The sequence below is a fragment of the Sorghum bicolor genome, chromosome 10 (genome assembly GCF_000003195.3).
Source record: "Sorghum bicolor cultivar BTx623 chromosome 10, Sorghum_bicolor_NCBIv3, whole genome shotgun sequence".
Taxonomy (NCBI): Eukaryota; Viridiplantae; Streptophyta; class Magnoliopsida; order Poales; family Poaceae; genus Sorghum; species Sorghum bicolor.
Genome location: NC_012879.2, coordinates 42,331,268 through 42,359,152, shown reverse-complemented (window position 1 = coordinate 42,359,152; position 27,885 = coordinate 42,331,268). Strand labels below are relative to the sequence as shown.

The 27,885-nt window shown below is 46.5% G+C and overlaps 1 protein-coding gene across 1 annotated transcript in view; it reads right to left on the bottom strand.

Moving 5' to 3' along the window:
* Positions 1-27,679, bottom strand: part of LOC8085378 (WD repeat-containing protein 7) — a 42,859-nt gene extending 15,180 nt beyond the window's left edge. The window contains exons 1-6 of the mRNA XM_002437006.2: positions 26,326-27,679; positions 24,788-26,272; positions 24,607-24,710; positions 18,046-18,115; positions 9,864-10,670; positions 8,978-9,180 (exon numbers count right to left, since the gene is read on the bottom strand). Coding sequence (XP_002437051.2) covers positions 8,978-9,180; positions 9,864-10,670; positions 18,046-18,115; positions 24,607-24,710; positions 24,788-26,272; positions 26,326-27,531 — 3,875 coding nt within the window. The 5' untranslated portion in view covers positions 27,532-27,679. The remainder of the gene's footprint in view (positions 1-8,977; positions 9,181-9,863; positions 10,671-18,045; positions 18,116-24,606; positions 24,711-24,787; positions 26,273-26,325) is intronic.

The window sequence follows — 27,885 nt, the reverse complement described above, 5'->3', positions numbered from 1 at the left end:
TTTCTCTTCTCCTTATTGGTCTGCTAGAAGTTCCCAGTCATGTCACAGCTCAACACCATTGTTATCAACATTACTCTTGATGGTCAGAATTACCCAGAATGGGCATTTTGTGTGGAAACTGCTTTGAGGGGTCATGGCCTCCTTTTTCATCTCACTGATGATCCTCCTGTGCTTCAGCAAGATCAGAGTAATGCTGCTGATGTCAAAACTTGGCAGATCAATGATGGCAAGGTGATGGCTGCCATGGTCAACAGCACTAAGCAATCCATGATTATGAGTCTGTCCAAGTGCCAAACAGCCGAGGCTATCTGGTCATGCTTGAAGGGTCGCTATGTTCAGGACAGTGGTGCTCTTTTGCACACCCTCATGCAGCAAACCCATGTTATCGAGCAGCAAGACATGTCTATTGATGAGTACTACTCAGCTTTTGGTCGTCTGATGGGATCCTTGACCTCTATGGTGCCTGCGTGTACAGCTGCTGATTGTCCAGCCCACAAATTTATTGACAAGTTCCTTACTTATCGTTTTGTCATGGGTGTTAAAGCAGAATTTGATTCCATACGTACTCGGTTGCTTCATGATTCTTCTACTCTAACCATGACAAAGGCACTATCAGATTTGCTTGCTGAAGAGACGCGTCTCCGGTCTCTGAACTCTTCCATGCAAGTGTCTCACAGTGTGTTGGCTGCTAAGAAGTTCAGTACACCAAAGAGTGTCTCTCTGGAGCCTTGTCCGCATTGTGGTAAAACTGGTCACACTCCAGAAAATTGTTTCCTGCATCATCCAGAGAAATTGGCTGAATTTCGTGCTCGTCGCGCTGCTCGCACCACTAGGGGTCGTGGTACAGTTTCCACTCCTAGAGGCTCTGTGTCAGTTGCTGCTGCTGCTGGGTCTTCCTCTTCGTCTTGGGTACTTGATTCCGGGGCTTCTTTCCATGTCACATCTGATCAGTCTCAGCTTGTTGCTTGCAAGCCTGTTGCCGATGGTGCTTCTATTCAGACAGCCGATGGAACATCCTGTCATATCACACATCAGGGCTCTCTTTCCAATTCTTATTTTTCTGTTCCTGATGTGTCTTTTGTACCTCAATTGTCTATGAACCTCCTTTCTGTTGGTCAACTTGCTGACCATAACTGTTTTGTTGGATTTGATGACTCATCTTGCTTTATTCAGGATCGTCGAACCGGGACTGTACTTGGGACTGGCCATCGCCGTAGTGGCTCACCTAGCCTCTATGTCCTCGACACCTTGCGTCTTCCTCATATCTCCGCTCATGTGTCATCAGCCGTTTCTTCATCATCGCCATCTACTTCGTCCTTCGCCAAGTGGCATCACCGTCTTGGTCATTTATGTGGGTCTCGTTTGTCTAATTTAATAAATAAAGGTTGTTTAGGTCCCACATCCATCGAGTCCAGTTTCCATTGTAAAGGTTGTAAGCTTGGGAAACAGATACAACTCTCATATTCTATTAGTGATTCCCATGCTGCTAAACCTTTTGATCTTATTCATTCTGATGTATGGGGTCCTGCACCTTTTGCTACAAAGGGTGGTCATAAATATTATGTTATTTTTATTGATGATCATTCTCGATATACTTGGATTTACTTTATGAAGCATCGGTCTCAGTTGTGCTCTGTTTACCAAACATTTGCTCGCATGGTACACACTCAGTTTTCTACCCCGATTCGAGTTTTTCGTTCTGATTCTGGTGGAGAGCATTTATCCATTGCCTTTCGCCAGTTTTTGGACTCTGAGGGTACTCTCGCTCAGCTTTCTTGTCCTGGTGCCCATGCTCAAAACGGGGTTGCTGAACGCAAACACCGTCATCTGATAGAAACAGCTCGCACACTTTTGATTGCTTCTTTTGTTCCTTCACACTTTTGGGGAGAGGCTGTTTCAACGTCTGTGTATCTTATTAATAGACAACCATCGTCCAAATTGTCTGGTAAGTGTCCTGGTGAGGTTCTTTTCGGGACTCCTCCTCGCTATGACCATCTTTGAGTTTTTGGATGTCTATGCTATGTTTTGCTTGCCCCTCGTGAGCGAACAAAGTTGACTGCTCAGTCAGTTGAGTGTGTTTTCCTAGGATACAGTCCTGAGCATAAGGGTTATCGTTGCTATGATCCCTCTTCTCGTCGTATACGTATCTCCCGTGATGTCACCTTTGTTGAGGATCATCCTTTCTTTTATAGCTCTTCTACCAAGTCATCATATGTTCCTACAGAGTCCACCTCTTTTATGTCCCTTCCTCCTACTTCAGTCTGTGATGATGCCAGTCCACAATGTGTGTCCCCTCCCAGTCCACTCATTCATATTCCTTTATCTCTAGACATTCTTGATTCACCTCCACCACCATCATCACCTCCTCCACCACCTCTTGTTGATAATCAGCCATCCATCCTTCCTGCGTCACCACCACGTCATCCACCCATCATCAAGACCTATTCTCGCCGTCCTAAAAATCCTATTCCCACCTCCTCGGCCAGTCCTGATGCTCCTAGTGTTGCTGATTTTACTAATTCTGATGAGCCGTGTGCTATTTCTGATGAGACACAGGTTGATCCACGATATAATCTACGAAATCGTGCTACTATTGTGCCTCCTGACAAGTTGGGATTTCCTCGTGCGAGTGCTATTGTTGATGAGCCATCCACTTATCAGGAAGCATCTTGTATTCCGGAATGGCAGCTTGCTATGTCTGAGGAGCTTGCTGCTCTTGATCTTCAAGGCACTTGGGAACTTGTTCCACTACCTTCACATGTCGTACCGATCACCAGTAAGTGGGTTTTTAAGATTAAAACCAAGTCCGATGGTTCTATTGAGAGATATAAAGCCCGTCTTGTTGCACGCGGGTTTCAGCAAACTCCAGGACTTGATTATGACGAGACATTTGCCCCTGTTGCTCACATGACCATTGTCCGTACTTTACTCGCAGTGGCTGCTTCATCTTCTTGGGCCATATCTCAGATGGATGTTAAGAACGCTTTTCTTCATGGTGATTTGAATGAAGAAGTTTATATGCAACCACCTCCAGGTGTTGATGCTCCTCCAGGTTTTGTTTGTCGACTTCGCCGTGCTTTATATGGTCTTAAACAGGCACCTCGTGCTTGGTTTGAACGTTTTGTATCAGTGATAAAGACAGCTGGTTTCACACCTAGTGATCATGACCCTGCTCTATTTATTCATATCTCACCTCGTGGTCGTACATTGCTTCTTCTATATGTTGATGATATATTGATTACGGGTGATGATGTGGAAAACATTTCTCTTGTGAAACAGCAGCTTGGTGAGCACTTTCAAATGTCCGATTTAGGTCCTCTCAGCTATTTCTTAGGCATTGAGGTTTAAGCAGTGTGCCAATGGATACTATATTTCTCAGACCAAGTACATACAAGATCTTATTGCTCGTTCTGGTATCACTGACAATCGGACAACTGCTACACCGATGGATCTTCACTTGCAACTTCGTCCTACTGATGGTACACCTCTTCCGGACCCCTCTAGATATAGACATCTTGTGGGTAGCCTTGTTTATCTGACTGTTACCAGACCGGATATTGCTCATGCAGTCCATATTCTAAGTCAGTTTGTGAGTGCTCCCACTTCTGTTCATTTTGGGCATTTACTTCGTGTGCTACGGTACTTAAGGGGGACATCATCTCGGTGTTTATTCTATGCCTGTAATAGTCCGCTTCAGCTCCATGCTTACTCGGACTCCACTTGGGCGAGTGACCCAACGGATCGTCGTTCCATTACAGGATATTGTATTCTTCTTGGCTCATCTCCTATTGCATGGAAGTCCAAGAAGCAGGCAGCTGTATCTCGCTCTAGTACAGAGGCAGAACTTCGAGCACTTGCCACTACTACTTCAGAGATTGTATGGCTTCGATGGTTGTTGGCTGATTTTGGGATTTCTTGTGATATCGCCACACCTCTTCTCTGTGACAATACAGGAGCTATACAAATTGCTAATGATCCTGTGAAGCATGAACTTACTAAACATATTGGAGTTGATGCCTTCTTTACTCGGTCTCATTGTCATCAGAACAGTATGTGTCTTCTGAGCTGCAATTGGCTGATTTCTTCACTAAAGCATAGAATCGAGAGCAGCACCGGCTTCACTTGCTCAAACTCAATGTTTCAGATCCTCCAATTCCACCTTGAGTTTGAAGGGGGGTGTTAAGTATATGAAGGCCCATCTAATATAGGCCCATATGGCCCATGAGGCTCTCTATATATAGTTATCTCCACTAATGGAGTTATCATCTTCTCAAATTACTCAGATTAGTAACACAATCATCAAGTATGACCAAATAGTATTTATAACCTGAAATGCTAACAACCAGAGATGTCCATAAATCACAATGAATGAGATCAAACTTGCTAGATGCATGAGAGGTGGACACAGGAAAGGGCAAACGAACATGGCGCCCTAGTTGACAAGCATGACATAAACCTGAACAGTCCTGAATAGGAAATGAAACACTAGACGCGAGCTATGACACGGTCTCATGACCAGGGTGCCCAAGACGCTGATGCCACAGTGGAGAGGAGCCTGACCAGCGAGTGGTTCCGGATGTTGCTGACCGCAACGGCCTGAGAGTGGAGTTCGAGGAGAACCATAGCTTCGTGGTGAAGCATGGCTGCATGCAGATCAGGCACCGGCGCACCTCCAGATGGCGCACCAAAAGACTCCGGCGCGATGGCGACAGCAGCAGCCGCACACTCCTTGGCAGCCCGTGCCAGGGCATCGCTGGCGCGCTGTGCAGCGGCGTCACGCTCCGTGGCTGCGGCCTTGGCTTCGTCTCCGGCCTGGACGGCGCATGCCAGAGCAGCATCGCGAGCCTCCTGGAGTGCCCGCTCAGCACGCTGAGCAGCGGCGCCGCGTTGGCCTTCTCCTGGGCGAGGCGCTGGCAACTGCATCAGCCTGGACGGCAGCCCCAGCAGAGGAGGCATCGGTGGCATCCGACTAAGAGGTTGGTGGAGTGGATGCCATGGCTGGGCTGGCGCTGCACGGGGAGGGCTGGCGTGTGAGAGGGTGGAGGGCACGCTTGGGAAGGCTGCGCGCGGGCAGCGACGAAGCTAGAAAAAAATTTAGGGGGGGCTGAACAAAAGTTCTACATCGACTTAGCTCTACTATTACCCCTCGTAAATATACATTAATAATGAAATTCACAAAATATATCTAAAAAATAAAGTTTTCAGCCCACCCTACCTTATAAATTTGTGTCTAAAATTAGAAGGAGGGCACTAGGGATTCCATTGGGCCAGCAGCGGTAGGGGGGCTGGAGCCCCCCTAGCCCCACTGCTCAGTGGCGGAGGGAAGGGGGGGCTGAGGGGGGCCTGGCACCCCCCAACCTTCCCATAAATCCCTTAATACACCCTGTAATTAGATGCTTAATTGTCTAATTAGTTAGTTAAGGATATTATATGTACTAAGATTATTATTCTTATTTCACATTAGTCTCTAATAGTTTCTTTACATATAAAATCTAGATCTTTCTAATATTTTCTTCATATCTTTTATTTTTATTATTGTCTATCAAACATTAGTTTGTCCCCTACCACACACTCTAATTAGCTAGTTAATTGAAAATCAGTGTTTACTTTGTTTAATCCTTCTGAATTGATCTCCAACAATAGGATCTATATTATTTAGCATTAGTCTTTCTATTATCTCTCTTATCTCCTATGTTTCTATCATTATTCATCTAAAGTCTAAACGGCCATTTAGCCCATGTACTCAACTTTTAAACACTAACAGTGGAATGGTGTTTCTGTGTAACCTTCTATTTAAATGATCATTTTACCCATTTAAATGATCGTCTTGTCTAAGGCTAAACAATATGTAACTGATTGTTTGCCATTTGATATTAGGATATAGTACTAGCCCCATTTAACTAGTTGTTTTTATTGTGGTTCTTTTCCTGGCCAAAGAAATAGATTGATCAGGTGAAAGTTAGAGGCTTGAGACTAATTAAATTTCTCTTTATTTTTCTAGTTTTTCTGTTTTTTCCGACTGCAACGCATACGTTTATTTTGGCGCTATGTACATCTTTGCCATGTAATATTTTTACACACATAACTGTTCTTTGTTTGCACGCCGGCCCCCCCTATGTTCAAATCCTGGCTCCGCCCCTGCCACTGCTGGCTTCGTCGCTGCGCGCGGGAGTACGTCGCGAGGGCCTGGTGCCATGGCTGGGCTGGCGGCGCTGCACGGGGAGGGCCGGCGCACGAGAGGGTTGAGGGCATGCTTGGGAAGGCTGCGCGCGGGAGTGTGTCGCGAGGGCCTGGCCCGCGCGCGGGTAGGGCAGCGGAGAGAAGGATCAAAAGGCGGCTGATACCATGTGAGAGGGAATAGGTCTCGGGATCGATTGATGTATTGCATTGGGCCTCATAGACTGATTATATAGGATACCAGTGTTTTCATGTCGTCCGATTAATCGCGATTAGTCGTCCTGATTGGTCCCAAGTGTTCGATTAGGAGGTCTGACTCGACCAGCTCGACCAGAAAGTTGGTCGTCCGATTAATCGATGACTAATCGCGATTAGTCGTCCGACCAGGATATGGACGACCAGTTTGGTTACTCTGTTTTTGGGCCTGTTTAACCAGGACATACTGCTATGGTCTGCTAAATGTTAGTTATTTGCTATTGCAGCAGTCCTGCTGTTAAGGTGTGTCAAGATCAAGACTGCATTAGTGTTGCTGCTTGCTAATTCTGGTATTCCAGGCTTCCAGCAGCAACTCAGCAAAGAAATGGAGTTTGGGACATGAATATGGACCTCTGGACAGTGCAAGAAAAGAGAGGAAAACAACTCACATACATAAGTCACCAGCTAAACACTAATACAGCCTTGATGCTTCCTTTATTGTATGATATAGTATATATATAGAGAGGTATATATATAGGTATATGTATGACCAGATGGATGAGATTAATCGTCTGGTCGGTCCCAGGTCGACCAGGTTCGACCAGCCGACTTGAAAACATTGTAGGATACATAGGACTAACACCCCATGTGGTTAGACAATGTGGTACTATTTCTATTTACTATAACATTGAGCAGCCAAGCCAAATAGGCTAGGGTGCCAGGCCCATGGCCAGACCATAGGGCGCCTATTCTAACACTACTAGCTTCAAGGAACATCAGTCCTTGGCGCCAGCAAAACACTACTGATGCATCTCCTCTGCTAGTATCTGCAATAGCCATCGCACAGAAGGGGAGCTGTTCCTGAAATCAATCTCATTTCTTTGTTTCCAGTTCCAGAGCATCCAAACACCAAAAATGACCAAAGTGTTTTTTGAACGGGACATACAGCAGGGGAGGCCCCCACTGAAGTATTTTATTTAGTTTTTTTAAAAAATAAACACAAATCTGTACAAAGAGAGCGAATCTACAACAAACCAACCAGCTGGAGGGCTGAGGTAGCCACCACAGCAGGAAGGGAACCGCAGGCTCAAAGCCAGGGAGGTCTAAGAGAGAAGATCTAAACAGAGGAGAAAAGCTGCACGTTGGTCATCTCTCATTCTAAAAGCTTGAAGTTTGGCCTCTTCACAGAAGAGTTTTTTTCAAGAAGACAAAGAAGGCCAGCCTCTATCAAATATGAAGTTGTTTCTCTGCTTGTATGACCAAAGTGTTGAGCCCTTTGCGAAGCTCAGTGCCTACCCTGCCTCTCCACTCCATCAAACCACAAACACCTTATCACTTGCCTCCCAAGCAAGTTGGAGTAGGCTAGAGATCAAAAACCAACAAGAGTTACCAAAGAAGGTTCTGTGTTGAATAATCTGCTGCTCATATCTGTCCTTGTCATAGGAGCATTGTAATAGTGACTGCTCCCTCCCCTTTCCTGGTGTCATATAGTAGGTAATATAGCTATAGTGCCAAATAGTGGGTAGCATGGCCCTCTGTTGACTTTTGTATGTTTTAGCTTCTATATGAAGGAAGTGGCTAGCTGCAGCGATCAGATCAGCAGCCCCATTCACTTGTGCATGTGTTCTCAACTCCCTCTTGTGCCTCAGCTGTGAGCTGCTGCTCATCTGTGCAGCGAGGCCGGCAGCCAACATTCTGCCCCAATGATTTTCTTTTGGGTTACATTTCCATAAGAATAGATGACTGTTTACGTTGGTCACTAAGCCTATCACCAATCCTCCTTTTCCTGGGCTTGAAACAAAATATGTGGAGTTCAATGAACTAAAAAATTATATATTTCAATTTTGTTCTCCTAGAGTTATCTTAAAGATACTAAAATAGTTTAGTCTCTTAGTGTTCTCAAGAAAACAATGAACTAAATACTACCAATGAATTTCAGAAAAATCTATTGCCATAAGTCAAAATAAATATAAAGAGAATCCAGGGGCACAAAAGAAAAAAGAACCTGGTGTGAGGCACATAAGCCCCCTATTAAAAGGATAAAAAAAATGACTGAATCATATGAAATGGCAGGTCAGACATTTTAAATGGCCATAACCGTTGAGGATATTTCACGAGTTCATATAAATTTTTATTTTTACAGGTCAAATGAAGGCTCAAAGCATGTAAGCATGTCACAGGGATTAAACTACAGATGTAGCATATCAGTTCAACATCGAACGAGAGAATATCTCAGTGCTACCAAACATTGGACAGATTCACAACCTGTCAGATACATTAGGCCTGATGCAAAAAAAAAATTAAAAACATTCAGATTTTCCTATAGTGGCCCTTTAACACACTTTAAGTTTCTATAGGAGAAAGAAAACAAAGGGGGTACAGCCAAATTTGTCCTTTCTTGTAAAGTCAGCAGGCCAAAAGGGCAATCTGATATTTAGATGGCTCATGTGACGACAAATTAACAGGAGAGAAAACATTTGTATTATTTTCTGGAGGCCTACAGGATGTGGTAAACTGGTAATCATTTGGTTGAATAGAGGCACATTTAGAGAAAGCGAAGATGCATAAGGAAAAGTATGTTTTAGTAACTTGAAAGCCTATGTACCTTTCTATGTCATAGACTCGAATTGTGGCATCATGAATCTCTCCAATAGCATCACCAACAGCTAATCTTGTCATTGACTCATTGAGAGCAACCATCGGAAATACACGTGCCATTTCTCTTAGAGCCATCATTGAACTAATAATACAAGCTTTTCGCATTATTAGATTGCTTGGATCCATAGTGTGCAGAATGTAGCTGATTGCCTGCACAATTATTCAACTATAAGTACGACAGAAAAGTACATAAAAGAGTGTTTTCACTAAATCAATACTCTAAAGGAATCATTATGAAAAATGGTTTGCAAGAGGATAATTTGTGAAAGCTAAAGTAAGCCTGCAAAACAAATGTACTTAAACCTTCTTAACGTTTCTTTTACTTATACAATAGCTATTCAAAGTTGGATGAAACATAACCTTGTTTATCCAAACACATAAGAATAAGGTCAAGAACAACCCATTTCTAAGACTAGGATTCAAAAGTTTATAAGTTCCTGACATACACAGGTTATAACAGAAGTTAGTATCATTTACATATAACATATTTAACAATAAGACAAAAGAAAAACAACACAATGAATTATAGTACTTACCAATAAAGAAATGATTTACACATTTTGAGTAAGAAATTGAAAGATAGAGATGCATTGATGATCATGTTCCATAAAACGTTCTTCAGATAAAATAATAGACATCATAGTTTCTAGTAGTGAGAAAAGAGTTTTTGCATTGTGCAGAGAAGCTTTCAAGTGTCATTGTTCAGGGTTTAGGACTTCTGAGAGAAAAGGTTTGCAATACAAATTGGAGAGCCCTCCGAGCTTTGATGACATTGACTACAGTAATTCTCTCAAAAGTTACAACAATCACGAATAGGTACAAACATTTCTAACCTTGTCGAGATAGGGGGCCAAGGACTTCGGTGCACCTCGAACCACACGGATAATAGTTTTAAGTGAAGCGACATGAACAGGTGAATCAGACGAAGTAGCCCAAATTTGGCTCTCTATTACACCAAAAAATCCTGTTACATCAGCCATAGCCAAGCTTGGTAAAAGTGTGCCAACCAATGCCTCCCGCATTGTAACGGCCACTGCAGTTTTATTGATGGCATTGCTTGAAGGTGCAGTGCTTAGGCACTCAATTTGGAAAAGGATATCACTCATAAAATGAGTGATCTCAGCACCCAAGCATGCTTTCCAAGTGTTTTCCATTCCCTCTGCTAGAAGTTCAGCTGCAGTTGAACTATATCGATCATTCATCGACATAACTAACTTGATTAGTTGACTAACCACTAAACTTGAAAGTTTAGCTTTCACAACACTTGGATACCAAACAACCAAAGCAGCTGCAACTATGATATTTGATGCCACTGCGTCCTGGCTTGTGCCTCCTATCCATGATAACCATTCCTGATTTTCAAATGATTCCAACCATAAGATCATATTAGCAGTGTCACTATCATCTTTATCAACATTTTGATCATCTGCCTTCAACTCTCCATAATTGGATATAGAGGCACTCTGCACAGCAGAGATAAGATCATTCATATTATCTGATGAAGACAAAGGGACATCAGCCACTTTATTTTTGTTTATTCGTAGTGGTTGTGGAATAGAACGGGGAGCTGCACAATGGAACAAGGAACGTGCAGCCATTCGCACATGTTCCGAAGGGTGTTGCCAAAAGCTCACCAGAAGCTGCAAGACATTTACCAGTTAGTTCCCCTCTTAAAACCTTCTATTTACAAGTACACAGCTGTGCTAACATATTAACATTGACACAAACCAAGTACTAAATCTAAATGAAAATATCATTTAATTTAAAATTCAAATTTTATTATAATTACCTGCTATCCAATTTGAAATAAAACCAAAACACATATTTTACATTAAAGGATGTATCCTCAAAACATTATTACAAATATGAAATATGTGGAGAATAAATAGTTGTAGGAAAAATTTACACCCCTAAAGGTTTTCATAATTTCTTAGTATAAAAATTAAATAAGTGTAATAAGGTTTAGTCCTAGACAATCATGACCAAGGTCAGAATAGCGATAGGTGTCATAGTATCGTACGGTGGTATCGTGGTACATTTGTAGAATCTTTAGAGTCGTGATACATATTTGATTTTGTGCGATCCACTGCACAAGCTGTAAAACTATCACTGGATTACATGAAAGATAAGCTTGTGTTTTATGCTGTTATTGGAGCTCCAATCTAGGATTCCCTTAAGATAAAACTAGAGCTGCAAAGTTGTAGGGCTTATCACAGCCATTTTAGCTTCATATGCTTTAGTTGTTGGATTTGTTTTTCCCTTAGCTGTAAAGTAATGCATTAGGTCTTTAAATTGAACCAAGCAGCAGATGCAATAGCACCGCCAATCATTCCCACAATCCCAGCCTTTGTTGTCTGTTTGTCTAACATTTGGTATCAGGAGCCAGAGTATCACCTGGGATGCCCACCTTGTCGAGCCAGTGCAGGGTTGTGGCCGCCGCTAAGGCTGAGGCACACATCGCTGCAGCAGAAGCGGCGGCGGCGGAGGCAGCCGAGACGGCCAGAGAGGCGATGGCTGTCGCCGAGGCTGCAGCGACCGTTGCTCTGCTCCCTGAGGACAAAATGAGGAACACGCCCGTGTGTCACGGAGCCCACACAGGCACTGCCACGTCTCCCATCACCCATCGATGTCACGGTCACCGTGGTCGGCGCAGGGCACCCTAGCTTCTGCAGCGCCTCAAAGTGGGTGTCCAAAACACTCATGCCAGCGCCAAGCCTCATCGTCACAACGAGCAGCGAGGTAGAAGGGTCGGGCCAGCTCCATGTGCAGCGGCGATGCTGAGGACGATCCGGATGGTGGCCGGCTTGACAACCGGGCTGAACGTTTCGTCGTAGACGATGCCGTACCGCTGCGAGAACCCACGAACGACCCATCTGGCTTTATGTCGAGCCAGAGAGCCGTCAGCGTGATACTTGTGCTTGAAGACCCACTTGCCGGTGATGACGTTGACGCGAGGCGGTCGAGGAACGAGACACCAGGTGCCATTGTCCATGAGCACCTTGTATTCTTCAGCCATGGCCGCGCGCCAATTTGCATCGGCGAGTGCGGCACGTGTGTTGCCTGGCAACGGAGAAGCCAGGCCGGAGGCCGCCGCGGTGAAGCCATACCACTGCACGGGCGGTGGCAGGGAACCCGTCTGGGAACGAATCGCCCGCACAGGAGGCTCTGGAGCCAAAGGCGGTGCTGGGGCCGGAGGCGCCACTGCCTGTGGTGCTGGAGCCGTAGGTCCCTTCGGCGACGGCGATGGAGCCGGAGTCGGCTGACGACGACTGTAGTGGATGCCGAACCGGTGCCGGACAGGGCCGGCTGGCGGAGGAGGCGCTGGAGCCGCAACCTGCCGAGGCTCCTAGTGCGGAGCAGAGGCGACGGCGCCTGCTGGTGGAGGTGGTGCTAGAGCGGTGGCCTGCCGTGACGCCTGGGGCAGCCGCTGGGCAGCGCCGTGCCCCAGGATGGCAGGGTCAAGCCCGACGGGGTCGTCAGCATCCTCCAAGGCCCGCGTTTGCTCAACGCCCAAGGTGGACGGAGCAGGCGCCGGAAGTAAGTCCTGTAACAGAAAATCAAAAGAATCTGGTTGAGGCTTTGAGGCCGCAAACGGAAAGTGAGTCTCATCAAAAACGACGTGTTGCGAGATAATGATCTTGCGACTGGAGAGGTCAAGACACCGGTAGCCCTTCTGAGGAGGGTAACCGAGGAAGACACACGTCGTGGAGCGAGGAGATAGTTTGTGATGAGTCTTGGCACTAAGGTTGGGGTAGCATAAGCAGCCAAAAACCCGAAGGATGGAGTAATCTGGCATCTTGTGGTGGAGAAGATGATAGGGTATACCGTTATTTTTGGACGAGGACGGCCGCCGGTTTGTGACAAACACGGCGGTAGAGAGCTTCGACCCAATAAGATGGAGGCATGGCGGCATAAATCAGAAGCGTGCGAACACCATTGTTTAGAGTGCGGAGCATGCGCTTGGCCTTGCCATTCTGAGCAAATGTGTAGGGGCACGAGGTGCGAAGTAGGATGTCGCGGCTAGCCAAGGCGGCGGTGGTATTGTTGAGGAACTCGGTGGAAAACAGCGTAGAGGAAAACTGAATTGTGTGTGAGCATAAGCAAAACTGAACAATGTGTTCATGAACTTCAGATTTATGGCGAAGAGGGAACGTCCAGCAATAATGTGTATAATCATCAACTAACACAAGATAAAATTTATAACCAGAAATACTCGCAACTGGACAGGTCCAAACATCACAATGAACAAGTTCAAATGGTGCTGATGTACTAGAGACCGAACTAGCAAACGGCAGCCTAGCATGTTTACCGAGCTAGCAAGCATGACAAATGTGGCGAGCTGCTTTATTACACTGGATAGCTGATAGTTTATTTAGAGTAGCGACGACAGCAGGTGCTGGATGACCAAGGCGGGAGTGCCACAGCTCTGGGGAGACGACGGCAACATGACAGCGAGGAGGCATGTGATGTGGAATGGTGTAGAGGTCCCCGTTGCTATTGCACCGAAGGAGAACCGTCTTGGTCTTGAGATCCTTAACCGAAAAACCAGAGGCGTCAAACTCAATTGAACAATTATTGTCGCGAGTAAGCTGTCGAACAGATAGCAGGTTACGGGTGAGCTGGGAAGCGACAAGAACATGATCAAGATGAAAAGGACGATCGGCTATTTGTAAAAGATATGTGCCACGACTAAGAACAGGAATAGATTGCCTGTTGTCGACTGTGATGGAGGATGGTGGCGTCGGGAGACGGGAAAGAAGAATACCGTCGTTGGAGGACATGTGGGATGTTGCTCCGCTGTCCATGACCCAGGAGTTGGACCCCTGAATCGCCATCTAGTTGAGGGCGGCAATCAGGCTGGCCTGATCCCAGGATCCGTATGCCATCTGGTTGAGGGCGGCAATCAGGCTGGCCTGATCCCAAGATCCGTATGTCGGGGGCGTAGAGAACTAGGGCCGACGCGAAAGCAGTGTGAGCCTGATGCGGAGGCGGAGGCGGTGGGGGAGGCGCTGATGGTGCACCCCACTGTTGTTGCTACTCCTGAGGAGTCCACTGGACGGCCCAAGGGTTGTAGCAAACCCAAGGGCCGGCCGGCTGAGGAGCCTGACGACCGCCGGAGACGCCCTAAGGGGCGCCACGCTGCTGCTGGTTGCGCCCACCGCCGCTGTTGTTGCCGTTGCTGTTGCCGCCGCGGCCACCTTTGCCCTTGGCCCCCTTGCCCTTGCCACCACCTCCACGATTGGAGGCCGAAGAGGTGGACTGGCAGGAAGGCGAGGTGCAAGAGGAGTTGGTAGAAGCGGCAAGCGCTGATGAAGAAACCTCCTTGCCCTCGCTGCCGAGACGAAGTTCCTTGACGCGGAGCATGTTGGTGGCAGACTTGAAGTCGGGAAGCGGCGACGTATTGGCGATGATGTCGACGGTGGTGGCGAAGCGGGGATTGATGCCGCACAGGAGATTGAGCACGAGCTGCGAGGGGGAGATGGTATGCCCAACCTCCCGTAGTGCATCGGTGGTGTGCTTCATCTGTTGCGCGTAGGCGTCGACGGAGAGATCACCCTGGGACATGTTGTGGAACTCCTGCCAGAGGACGACCGCCCGAGGCTCCTTGTTCACCTGGAACAGGGCCTCGAAGGAGATGTACAGAGCGCGCGCGTCTTGATCGGGCTCCATGGCAAGGTCGAGGACAGTGTCGTCGCAGGAGCCGTACATCCAGCCACGGATGCAGGCGTCGCGCTGAGACCACATGGGGTCAGTCGGGCACGCGTCCTCCGTGCCGTCGATGTGGCCGAGCAGCCCATACATGCCGCAGAGGGCGGTGAAGAACGCCTTCCACTTGAAGTAGTTGGGACGCTCGAGGCTGAGGGAGATCAGAACGTGTTGCTTCACGTTGACGGCTGCATAGGCAGCGAAGAAGGCAGGGGCGACGCCGTCTCCCATGGCGCCGGATGTGGACGACCCGAGGACGCCGGAGGTAGCAGAGGACTGCGACGATTCTGTCATGACGGACTGGCACGCCTGATCACGAGGAGCAGGGGTGCGGGTAGGCGGCGGCGCGACGAAGTCAGACGGCCAGGAGAGGCGGCGGCTGGGGCGGTGCGACGAAGTCGGGCGGCCGGGTTGGCCGCGGCTTGGGCGGCGCGACGAAGTCAAGCGGCTGGGACGGCGGCAAACGGGCGGCGGACCGGCGCGGCTGAGGGCGCTAGTGTGCGGCGGCAGCTGTGTGGTGCGATGGCACGAGCCCTAGAGTCAGGGCGCACGAGCAGAGGAAGCGAGGATCGTGATTAGATTGATACCATGTAGAGAAACACCGCACACCCAATAGGGGGGTGACCTTTCATATATATAGCTGGGAAGGCTGCAGTACATGTACAAGTTACAAGTGGTACTAATACAAGTCAGGCTAGGGGTACAAGGCCAATGGGCCGTAAGCCCAATATGGGCTGTTATAATTATATTCTAACAGATATGCCCGATGGCCACCGCCCGATCACTCTCAAATGGGTGTTCAAGCTGAAGAAAAACGAGGCAGGCGAGTTTGTCAAGCACAAGGCAAGGTTTGTTGCACAAGGTTTCACGCAGCAGGAAGGGATCAACTGTGTTCGCGAACCCGTGGCTCGTATTGAGTCCATTTGCATCCTCACGTTGGCTGCCGACGAGGGGTGGCGCGTCCACCACATGTACATGAAATCAGCATTCCTCAACGACGACTTGAAGGAGAAGGTGTACGTACGGCAGCCCCTGGCTTCGTCATTGCTGGCAAGGAGGGCAAGATGCTGCAACTGCGGAAGTCACTCTATGGCCTGCGACAAGCACCGAGGGCTTGGAATGCAAGCTGGACAGCACCCTCAAGGAGATGGGCTTCCAGCAAAGCACGCACAAAGCGGTTGTGCACCGGCAGGGTAGCAGTCGCTCCACCCTGTTGGTCTGCGTCTACATCTACATCAACGACCTCATCATCACCGGCGCGAAAGAAGCAGAGGTGGAGGCATTCAAGGCTCAAATGAAGGCTACCTTCTAGATGAGTGACCTTTGGCCTCCTCTGTTTCTACCTTGGCATTAAGGTGCGCCCGATGACTCTGGCAATTCCCTCCATCAAGCTCACTGCACCAAGCACATCATCGAGTTCAGTGGCTTGAATGGGTGATACCCAGCCCACACTCTGATGAAGGAGCAGCTGAAGGTGAGCCGCTACAGCATAGTGGAGGAGGTCGATGCAATGCAGTACCAGCGCATCATCGGCAGCTTGCGCTACCTGGCGCACACCCGGCCGGACTTGGCGTTTGCCGTCGGGTACGTCGGTTCATGGAACGGCCACGATGGAGCACCAGCAGGCCATCAAGCAGATTCTACACTGTGTCACGGGCACTCAGCCTGCACTATGCAATGCGTCCCGGCACGGCACATTTCATCGGCTACTACGACAGTGGCCTTGCCAGTGACATCGACACGAGCAATAGCACGAGCAGCATGCTGTTCTTCCTCGGCAACTGTCTCGTGAGCTGGCAGTCCCTCAAGTAACGGGTGGTGGCACTGTCAAGCTGTGAAGCTGGGTACATTGCTGCCACCTCAGCTGCAACACAAGCACTCTAGCTGGCTCGGCTGCTGGGCAAACTGCTTGGCAAGGAGGACCAAGCAGTCGAGTTCAGTTGAGTTCAGCAAGTCTACTCTGGCACTGGCCAGTGGCCAAGAACCCCGTCTTCCACGAGAGAAGCAAGCACATCCGGATCAAGTACCACTTCATGAGGACGGGAGTGTGAAGGCTAGTCACATCAACACCAAGGACCAGCTTGCCGACATTCTCACCAAATCTCTTGGACGGGCAAAGTTCCATGAGATGAGAGCTCAATTGGAATGGTTCACATCAAGTCGAAGACCATAGGCAAGGCTTAGGAGGACAAATGAAAGATAAGCTTGTGTGTTATGCTGTTATTGGAGCTCCAATCTAGGATTCCCCTTAAGATAGAAAGTAGAGCTGTAAAGTTGTACGGCTGATCACAGCCATTTTAGCTTCTTATGCTTTAGTTGTTGGGTTTCTTTTTCCTTAGCTGTAGAGTAATGCTTTAGGTCTTCAAATTGAACCAAGCAGCAGATGCAAACCAATCATTCCCACAATCCCAGCCTTTGTTGTTTGTTTGTTCAACATTACATAGGGATGGTGAGGAATCCTTGTGGCCAGCTACAAAGATTTGGTATGAGAGAGAGAGAGAGAGATAAACATCCAGAACATCGCTGGAATTGCTAGCAGCATCTGCATTATCCCAGAGAGGTCATTCATTCTCTGCCCTCCACTTCTCTGTCTCTGTTCTGAAGCAGCTCTAGCCTGCTACCTGATTGGCCCACAGTACAATAAAAGCATCCTTGAAGAGCTCTAGCAAAATCCTACAATCCTGGTACCATAGCACCGTTAGTGGCGTCTGTGATCTACGTTTCCTTGGTGCCACAAGTTATGCTTACTCAAAAGAAAAACAGATAATGCATTTTCTGCTTAATAATACTGCTTGATAATATCTCTTTGTTGTGTGCGGTTTTCTTTTCACAAATATCTCTTTATGTCTATGCCATGAACTCATGATAGTATTATTACTCTATCTTTTTCTTACAGAATGGCTACATATAGTTCTACTTATTTAACTGATATTAAATTAAACTTAAAAAGAAAATCTAATAGGATCTCGATACTACGATGTACGATCCAATACTGCTCGGAGCTGGAGAAAAACGATACTACCTAGTATCTAGTATCCCAATCCTAACAACTTTGGTCGTGATTTGGAAACAAACTCAACTAAGCATACTAAATTGACTAGTCAGATTATCATATTTGGAGCATCAACTAAGCAATTACAACCTAAGAATCAATACGGTATAACTTTATTTCATAAAGCCAACGTGACAACAGGGTCTCCAGTGTCCTTTTCTTCATATGATAAAGAATAATAACGAAGTTGTGAAGTTGTAAAGAGTCACAAGATTGCAACAAATAGTATCTGAAATCTGAAATAAATATAATAGAACCTGTAGAGATGGAGGTTTTATATCCGGAACCTTTTCAGCAAAATGCCTTGTATAAAATGCTGCTAATGCACTGAAACAAGACAAAAGTGAGTACAAGCATAATACAGGCATGAATTCAAGTTATACTGAGAGACCAGGCATTCCAAAAACTGACACAATTATGAAAACAACCGTACATAAGAATGGGATCAGAACCGACTAGGACATGTCACAATACAAATACTGGTTATCGTTAACTTAAGTTTTCTCAAATAATAATCATAGTTACTTAGGTTTTTTAAGGAAATGTCCAATTTACTCATGTAACTATTTCATCAGTCCAGCCAACCCCCTAAAGGACTTTTTCCATCTCATTTCATCCATTGAACTAAATAAAGAAGTATATCACTTCACCCTTGAACAAGATTTTGTTGTTCTTTATAAAAGTAATAACTGTGCATCAGCAGGTGAGGTGGATGTACACCCACAAAATGCAGGTTCGAGTATTCTAAAAACTCGAATTTGCTGCCTATTTCTTGTTATTTACAATGCCAACAAATTACTCATAAGTTAGTTACATTTTTATTTTTTATTTTTTTGGTTCTTTATAAGGTTCAAGATTTGAGTTAACGTTTTGCAGGACAACAAATGGCACCATGCCTTTGTTACGAAATACTTTCATAATAACCCATCTCAGGTCCTCCCAACCAACATAAATAGTCATGAAAATACTTAACGCTTGATAGGTACCTAAATACAAGCACAAGTGTATGTGAAAAAAAAGGGAAAAAGTCTACATAACCCCCTCCACTATGGCCTTGTTTACTTCCCGAAATTTTGGGCCGAAATCCAAAAAAATTTGCAATTTGGCCTTTTGGAAGTAAACGGGCCCGAAATTTTTTGGGCCGATTTCGCAGGCCTAAACGGCGGCTCTGGCAGCCCAAAATTCCAGGGCGCGGTCGTACTTATACCCGGCCGCCGCGTCAAACCCTAACCCTTCCGCATTCGCCCACCCGCAGCGCACACCGCCCGCCGCGACGCTCTCCTCTCTCGCGTTCCTTCCCTCCGCCGCCGCGACGCTCTCCTCTCCCCCGTTCCTTCCCTCCGCCGCCGCGACGCTCTCCTCTCCCTCCGCCGCGACGCTCTCCCCTCCTTGCTCCACACAGCCTAGGTCCCCCCTCTAGATCCATCGTCGCGTTTATCTTGCCAACCATGGCCGGCCATGGCTGCGGCGGCTTCGACGCTGACGAGGCTCCCTTCAACCGGACCCACAACAGCGGATCTGCGGCCGGCGGCGTCACGCGCGATTTCTGGGCCAGCTCTGGACCAAGCGGCTTCGGATCCGGTGCTGGGTCAAGCTCGTACCCCAACCCGCACCTAGGGTTCGACGGCCTCCACATCAACGCTGGGGACCAATGGGCGGCCGAGGACGTGGACCACTACGCCGAGCATCTCCGCGGAAGCAGAGATCTTATGCCGCCTCCCGTTCGCCCTCCGACGGTGGGGGCATCTCGGCGTCCCTTGTTCCGGCCGCCTCGGCAAGCTGGTGACCCTATGGGGTCAGCAGAGGAAGGTTTCGGCGACCCATTGTCGCCTAGCGGGGGCAGCAACCCTAGATCTACACGCACGTCATCTCGCGGCCGAGGACGCGGGCACCGCTCACAAGCTTCTGTCGGAAAGGTAAACAAGACCCTGCCTACCTGCTTAGAACATGTCAAGTAGTTTACTTCTATTTGACAGTAATTATGTTTTGTACATGTGAACTACTTACTGCTCTAAACAACACCTTGCGTACCTGGTAACTGCATGTGTAGTAGCTTACTTTAAATATTTTTGTTTATGTTTGTACTATAGATATTTCTGTTTATTTTTGTTTATTTTTGTTTCGGACATTACTTCTGTGTACAATGTGATTAGGGTTTCGTGGTATGGTTGTTATGTGTTGGCCAGTTCATGATAACTTCATTCTCGGATAGCCCAGAGGGCATGTTTCTGTTTAGGGGTTGCAATGACGATATCATACATACGAATTACTATACATTCTGCTTTCTGTTTTCATCATCTGTTCATACTATCACGGTTTAGGTGCACAAGAGCAAAGCTAATTGTACCACAGAAAATCTAATAAAGTACTGCGACTGCTACGTTTTAGAGATGCAAAACGGCAATTGCCCTAGAGGCCAAATGAACGAATATGGCTGGAAGGGGTTGAGCAGTAGGTACTATGCTGCAACAGGTTTGCTGCACGATAGGGAACAATTGCAGGGCAAACAGAGGACCCTTAAGAAGCTGTGGAGGTTCTGTAGCCTTGCACGTACGCACACTGGAGTTATTATAGATGCCGACGGGTTCATCCAAGCTACAGACAAGTGGTGGAACGACAACGCTACGGTATGTGTCTCATGAACTATACATTGCATTTCACTTGTACATCTCCAACAATATCTAACTGTTTCACTGCCTGCAGGAATGCGAGTTCATGAAGATTAGGTCAAATGGACTGCCTCCGTACTTAGATCAGCTCGACGAGATGTTTGCCGGGAACACAGTTGATGGCTCCTCATCGTACGTTCCAGCTGCTGGTCCAACAACTCAAGTGCATGAAGTTACATCTGATGACGAAGGAGCAGATGACGAGGACACCCCTACCCCTATGAGCCTTGGGACCAAAAGGACAGGAAGCACTAGCACAACTGCAACGAGCCCCAACAAGAAGACCAAGAACACATACGCGAGGGTCATGAACCAGCACATGAACTCGCATTTGGAGCTTGCTAGAGAGAGGCTGGAGGTTCACAAGAATGCCCTTCAGAAAAAAGCACAGGACAAGGACGCCGCAAGGACAGCTGTGAACTGGAAAATAGCTGAGTGCTCTAGGATTGCTGAGCATGAGCTTGGCATTTCTCGAGACACGCCAGCCCTGTTGGACGGACTCCTTGCTCTGGCAGAGAATGAAGCGCAGATGGATTTGTTCCTTTCGTCAAGTGAGACAGTGAGGATACGAATCATCCAGAAGCTCGCCAGCAACCCTCCGCCGGTGGACCCCTAGAACACCTTCCATCTAATGCATGTAGCAATGGCGCCGTAGTTCCACTGACAGTGTAGAACCTTTTGCTGGAGATGAGGGCCGATGCTTTTGGTTGTGATGTATGTTGTAGTGCGTACGTGTGTGTGGTTTTATTTCTTTCTTTTCAAGAACTCTGAACTCTATGTTCTGATTTGTTTGGAAAGACCTTTGAATGTACTAATTTGTTTGATCACCAATTTTTGTTGCATTATGAATTTGTATGTGCTACTATGCTACTTTTGGGGCATTCTGATAAACTTGATTGTGTTGTACCATATGCTGACTACTCTGTGCTGTAATTGTGGCAGGCTAAGATTTCTTGGTATGATGCACGAAGGGAGGAGTTGCTGCAGCAGTTGGAGAAGGAAGAAGATGAGTTGCTGGATGAGATGATGGAAGATGCTGAGGAGGATGAGTTCATCTTCGGTATGTACCAATATGCAATGCACATTGACAAGTACATGTGTAGAGCTGACTATAGAGTTCCTAAAATGAGTGGCATTGAATGGGTTCATGCTAAGACGGCCAGTGAGAAGTCATGTCACAACATGTTTAGAATGACCCCTACAATGTTCTTTACCTTGCATGAACTTTTATGTGATAAGTACGGTCTGAAATCGACTACCAAGTCGACTTCTTTTGAGGCTCTACGCATGTTCTTATGGATGGTTGGGGCACCACAGTCTGTTAGGCAAGCTGAGGACAGATTTGAGAGGTCTTTGGGGACTGTCTCAAAAATGTTCAACAGAGTCTTGAATAGCCTTGTGCAGCTAGCAGCAGACATCATTAAGCCAGTTGACCCAGAGTTTAGAACACTGCATCCAAGGCTTAGAAATCCTAGGTTTTATCCACATTTCAAGGACTGCATAGGGGCCATAGATGGGACTCATGTCCAATGTGTAGTGCCAAATGACATGTTTGTTCAGCACTTGTGCCGCAAGGGAATCACTACACACAATTTTATGGCTTGTTGTGACTTCGACATGAGGTTCACCTTTGTGAATGCTGGTTGGCCTGGATCTGTTCATGACATGAGAGTGTTCAATGACTCGACAACAACATATAGCGTTGTGTTCCCACATCCACCTCAAGGTACTAACTAATTGATACACATGACTGATTGTAATACTTGATGACAGTGTGGCTAACTGCTTGTTTGTTGATGCAGGGAAATACTATCTCGTGGACTCGGGATATGCGAACAAGCAGGGGTACCTAGCTCCTTACAAAGGCAACAAGTACCATCTGCAGGAGTTCCGTGACGGGCCCGAGCCACAAGGTAAAGAGGAAATCTTCAATTATGCGCGCTCTAGCCTTAGAAATGTTATTGAGCGGGCATTTGGAGTTTTGAAAATGAAGTGGCGCATGTTGCAAAAGATCCCTCCATACGCACCTCACAAGCAATCCAAAATCATTGTTGCATGTATGGCCCTGCATAATTTTATGAGAAGCAGTGGCATACCAGATAAGCACTTCCATAGGTGTGACAATAATGAGAACTATGTGCCGCGACAAGCATATGAGAATCAGCCACCTCCTGAGGTTGTCGAAGATGGTCCAAACCCGATGGCTGCATTCCGTGACTCGCTTGCTTATGCTATGGCAAGTGGTTCGTAAAAGTGTTGTGATTCTTCACAGGTTTGTTTATTTGATTGCTGCGGTTTGTGAGTATTTTTTTACGACAGTTTTGAATTCATGCGAGTATCTGTGAATGTTTGAAGACATATATGAGCTGTGATGTTTACTGTAACATTGTTGAGCCCATTATGTGGTTGTAATAGGAAATAAATGTTGTAATAGGATGATTACAGTTTTGTTGTAATAAAGTTTGCATGAACAGTGCCTGTGATTTTGTGTATACTTGAATCTATGCTTGTTGTGCATGGTGGCCAAGCACAGGAACAGCAGCATTAACGGCAAGCTGCATGTGCATGGGGTTGCATGGCAACCATTTAATGCAGCTGCATGACTTGCAGTTTTGCAAAATATTTTGATAAGTAAACAGCAAAAGCAAAATACAAAATGTCAGTATTTTGGTGTGCTGAACATTCTGTTTGGGATTTTGCAATTTTGCAAAATAGTTCAGAAACTAAACAAGGCCTATATAGGGTGGACTACTTCACCCCTGAACTATAAAACCAGATTTTCTACTCCTGAACTTTCCAAAACCGGTCAAATAACCCCGTCAAGTGGTTTTGTACGGTGTTTTTGTCTTTTCTTTTTTATTTATTTCCGCTAAATATTTGAAAAATCATAGTAAATCACAGAAAAATCATAAAATAAAAAATCAAATTTGTTAGACTCCACATGAGTCGATCTACACAATGAACATATAATATGGTATGCTTTAGTACAAAATTTTTGTTGTACCTTTAGATTTATGAATTATTCCAATTAATTAAGCATAGATCTAAAGCTACAAGTAAAAAAATTGTACTGAAGTATACCAAATTATATGTTATGGTATGCTTTAGTACAAAATTTTTGTTGTAACTTTAGATTTATGAATTATTCCAATTAATTAAGCTTATATCTAAAGCTACATTAAAAAAATTTGTACTAAAGTATACCAAATTATATGTTCACTGTGTAGATCTACTCATGTGGAGTCCAATAAAATTAGATTTTTTTTTATTTTATGATTTTTTGTGATTTACTATGATTTTTCAAAGATTCAACGAAAATAAATAAATAAATAAATAAATAATAAAAAGACAAAACCACCATCACGGTAGCAAAACCACCGTCCAAAACCGCTCGAGGGGGTTATTTGATTGGTTTTGGAAAATTCAGGGGGTAAAAAATCTGGTTTTATAGTTCAGGCGGTGAAGTAGTCCACCCTGTATAGTTGAGGGGGTTATGTAGACTTTTTCCTAAAAAAATGCTCCCTGCCCTGAAACAACACTTATGTTTAACACTCCCTCTATTCCAAATTATAAGACGTTTTGGCTTTTATAGATAAATAGCTTTTGCTATGCACTTACAGATACACTATGTTTAGATACATAGTAAATGCATCTAGAAAAGCCAAAACGTCTTATAATTTGGATCAAAGGGAGTGGACAATAAGAAAAATTAAAATGCTGCCACACCACCATTTTATGCATGCATCCTGCTTTTGTTACTAATATTCTTAATTTATTAAGACAACTATTATCCCATATATTGACCGTTCAGTTGTAGGAGTTACAACCTAACACATAGTATGGTTTTGCTCTATGGTCAAAAAATCAGACTTTGACAATAGCTTAGGGTTGTAAATGAGATTTACCCTATAAATTATAGAAGTTAGTAAACAGCCAGAACTTAGAAATTCCAGACTAAACTGGAATGCATAATAGGTTAAGATTACCCAAACTTGTTACAAACAACGATATTTCAGGTCATGGTGAAAAGTGTTGAGGTTGTTCTGCCAAATTTTGCTGCAACTCTAGCACACCAAATAAAAGGGTGCCAATCTAGAATTTTGAGAAAAATGAATATGAATATGAAAGAAGGAACAAATGAACCAATACCTGCTAGCATTTGTACAAGAACGAGATAATGTAATCATGCGTTGAGCAAGAGACACTATAGACAGTGACCTCATGGCACAAAATTCAGCTGAAGACTTCCAAAGCTGAAACAGGCAAAAACAACATGATCAGACTTCACATGTGCTTTGATATGAAATGGGATCTGTCCACAAAAGTTTACCTCAAGTGTGGCTTCTTTGCCTGGGAACATCAATGTAAATGAGCCTCTGTCTCCTACCACCCCAGTTGCTATATGGCAGCCTTCTGGCTTCCAAACTTGCATCTCGTCTACAAGCAATTTGTCTAGCTCGCAATCAACATCCCATAAATGCAAAAAACAGAGGCTAAATCGAAGTAAACGCCCTTCCAGTGACTCTCTAGAGGGGCTATCCATTTCATGAACACGAGAAGGACTATCTGAAGTTCCAGGCTGCAATATTTCTTTAGGATTCTCGCTATGGAGATGATCTTTCAACTGCCTATCACTATTGATGTTTGTCATGCCTTGTGTTGACATGATTGCCGTGAGGTCAAATCTCAGACTTGCAATGCCAGGATAGGGGCAAGAGCACTTTATTGGGCACTTTATTTTTTTATTATGAACACTGTGGGAAGAAACAGCCTTTCCTGAATTGTATCCAGAATTATCTCCATGGAATTCATGAGCTTCATCTGGAGCTGGCGTCTTCCCCTTAAAATCATATGTTGTAGGTGCATTTACAGTCACGGAAACTGTACTTCCATTGTGAAGGTTGGTTGACACAGATGAAATATCATGACCACTTTTATCTGCATGAGACCGAAGGTGGCTCGTGTCTTTAAAAATTGGAACAAGTAAGGAAGATGCTGAAGTTGTTCCTCCTAAGATGCTGCCAGTAACTGCATTTTTTGATATACCACTGCAGAAGTGCTCAAACGCTGACTGAGAAGCAGTGCCATTGATAACACGTTCTCGAGCACCAGTTTTCAGATCCCAAATATATAATCCGCTACCTGCATCATTGCAAGAGTGGAGATTCTTGCATAAACAAGCTATGTACCCTTTTACTCCCTCCCAAGCTACCAATGATGCATAACCCGGATGGCCAGGAAACATCCTCTCAACACGCATGGTTTGAAGTGAAACAAGTGCCACAAGGCCATCTTCTCCAACAGAAAGGAAGCAGTCATCCCAAGGGTGGTATGTCCACGGAGGTGGTAGTATGATTTGCTTAACTGAACCAACATGATGATGCATCACAGAAAGAAGGGTGCCAGCATCTAGATCCCAGACACGAACTGTACAATCTAAACTCCCTGATATGAGTGCTCGGTGGAAGTTTCTAGAGTCAGAGTGGGCATGCATGTAATGTGCAGCCAAGCAAAGAATTGCTCTCTTGTGCCCCAAAAATAACCTCTCTGAAATATGTGGGTAAATCCCTCCACCACCAAATTTTGCAGCAGCAGGTGACAAGTTCAGAAATCGGATAACTTCTATGTCACCATTATGGAAACCATACACTACAGCATATGGAGCATAAGAATCCTCAGAAAGTACCATTGACGAAGACACTGTCCTTCCATACCTTTCTAACATACTGCTTTCTGATGAGCACATCTGTGAAATCACTTCCAACCCTCGGTTGGTATTGTATTGAGAATGAGAGGGCTCTGGCCTAAATTCTTCCTGGCCCTTGGAGTAGGGTCCATACCTTCTCCAAATGGCCAATTTTTTCTGGCACTCATAGGTAGGTTGGTCTGCGTATTCACTGTTTTATTCAGTTCTAACTGGATTCCCAATAGAACCATATGGAGGACTGTTGGTTTCCACAACAATGACCCAGCGACCATATAAAAGCGAGATTCAACCCTAACAAGATGCCGGTCTGACCGGCAAAATTTAATTTCCAGTCCCTCTCCTTGCATAGATAAGTTGCTAGGAATTTGACACACTACCTCAGACTCAAAGTATGAGCTACCAAGAGCAACCCTGTACATTGTGGCAGCACCATTGCTACTCCACAACACCAAGTTCCTAACCACAACGCCGTCATCCGAAACATGAGCATCCCATTCATCACCGCTGAGGAAAAAAGCTCCAGCAGTGCATAACTTGTCTACTGTGTTTTCGTCCTTGCAAAGAGATGTACCCAGTAGAGAGACCTCCCCGAGCACAGCCCCCTCAGTGACGCATTTCAACAAACATCTGGTCTTCAGCACTAAAGCCACATGCTTCCCATCATTAGACAATGCCAAGGCCTCCACCCTCCCGTCCGCCATCTCCGCAGACGCGACGCTGGACACCGAGCTCACGCTGAGACGCCTGGGTGAGTCCACTTCTACAGCCGCGCCCTCTGCCACGGGCATCACCTGCACGCGACCCTGCGCGTCAGCCAGCACAACGCTGACTGCATCATCACCGGCGCTACTAACCGCGATCGCCCTCGGAGTCCCGACCGAGAGGATCCCATGGAAGACGGTGTAGAGGACGGCGAGGGTACGCGCGTCGACGACCACGAGGGCTGACACGTGACGGTGGCCGTCATCAGGGGCGTGGCAGAGGATCGCGACGCGAGGGTGGGAGGAGGTGATGGACGGGAGCGGAGCGACGAGGGAGGGTGAGCCGGCCCAGGGCGGGAGGGAGCGGCGGCGGAGGCAGCGGAGGGGTGCGGAGGTGGAGAAGAGGGAGAGCACTCCCGCGGTGCAGGCGGCGAGAAGGGAGGCCGGTGAGGGGAGTGGGCAGAGGGAGGTGATGGCGGCAGCGTGGGCGCAGAGGAGGGAAGACGGGCGCGGGGATGGGGAAGCTGAGGCGGGCGCCAGTGGCCAGTGGAGGACGGTGCCGTCTGCGGCGCCGGTGAAGAGCGCGGCCGGGGTTGCGGCGGCGGCGGTGACGTGGTGTGACGGCGGTGACGGCGACCAGAGCGCGGACACAGAGTGGCACTTCATCGCATGGGGGGTGTGGGTGGGGTGGGGCGGTGATCCGGCATCCGGCGAGGTCTAGCCTAAACCGGAGGGGAAGAAGATCTCATCTGCGCGCTTTCGTCGCCGGACGGGGACCGAATTCCGGGATCGGACAGGACCGATCTGGGCCGTCGGATCATCGCGCGGACGGCTGTGAATTGACTTGATCTGTTTGCCTCCCAGTCTGCTCTCTGCTGTGCAAGGGTTGACCGTTGACTGCGATCAGATGTGCGTGTGCCGCTTTGCTGCTGTAGTTTTGGGCTTTTGGCCTTTCAACTCTAGCTTGCATTTGTCAAACAAAAAAAAAACAACAACTCTAGCTTGCAAAAAAAAAAAAAA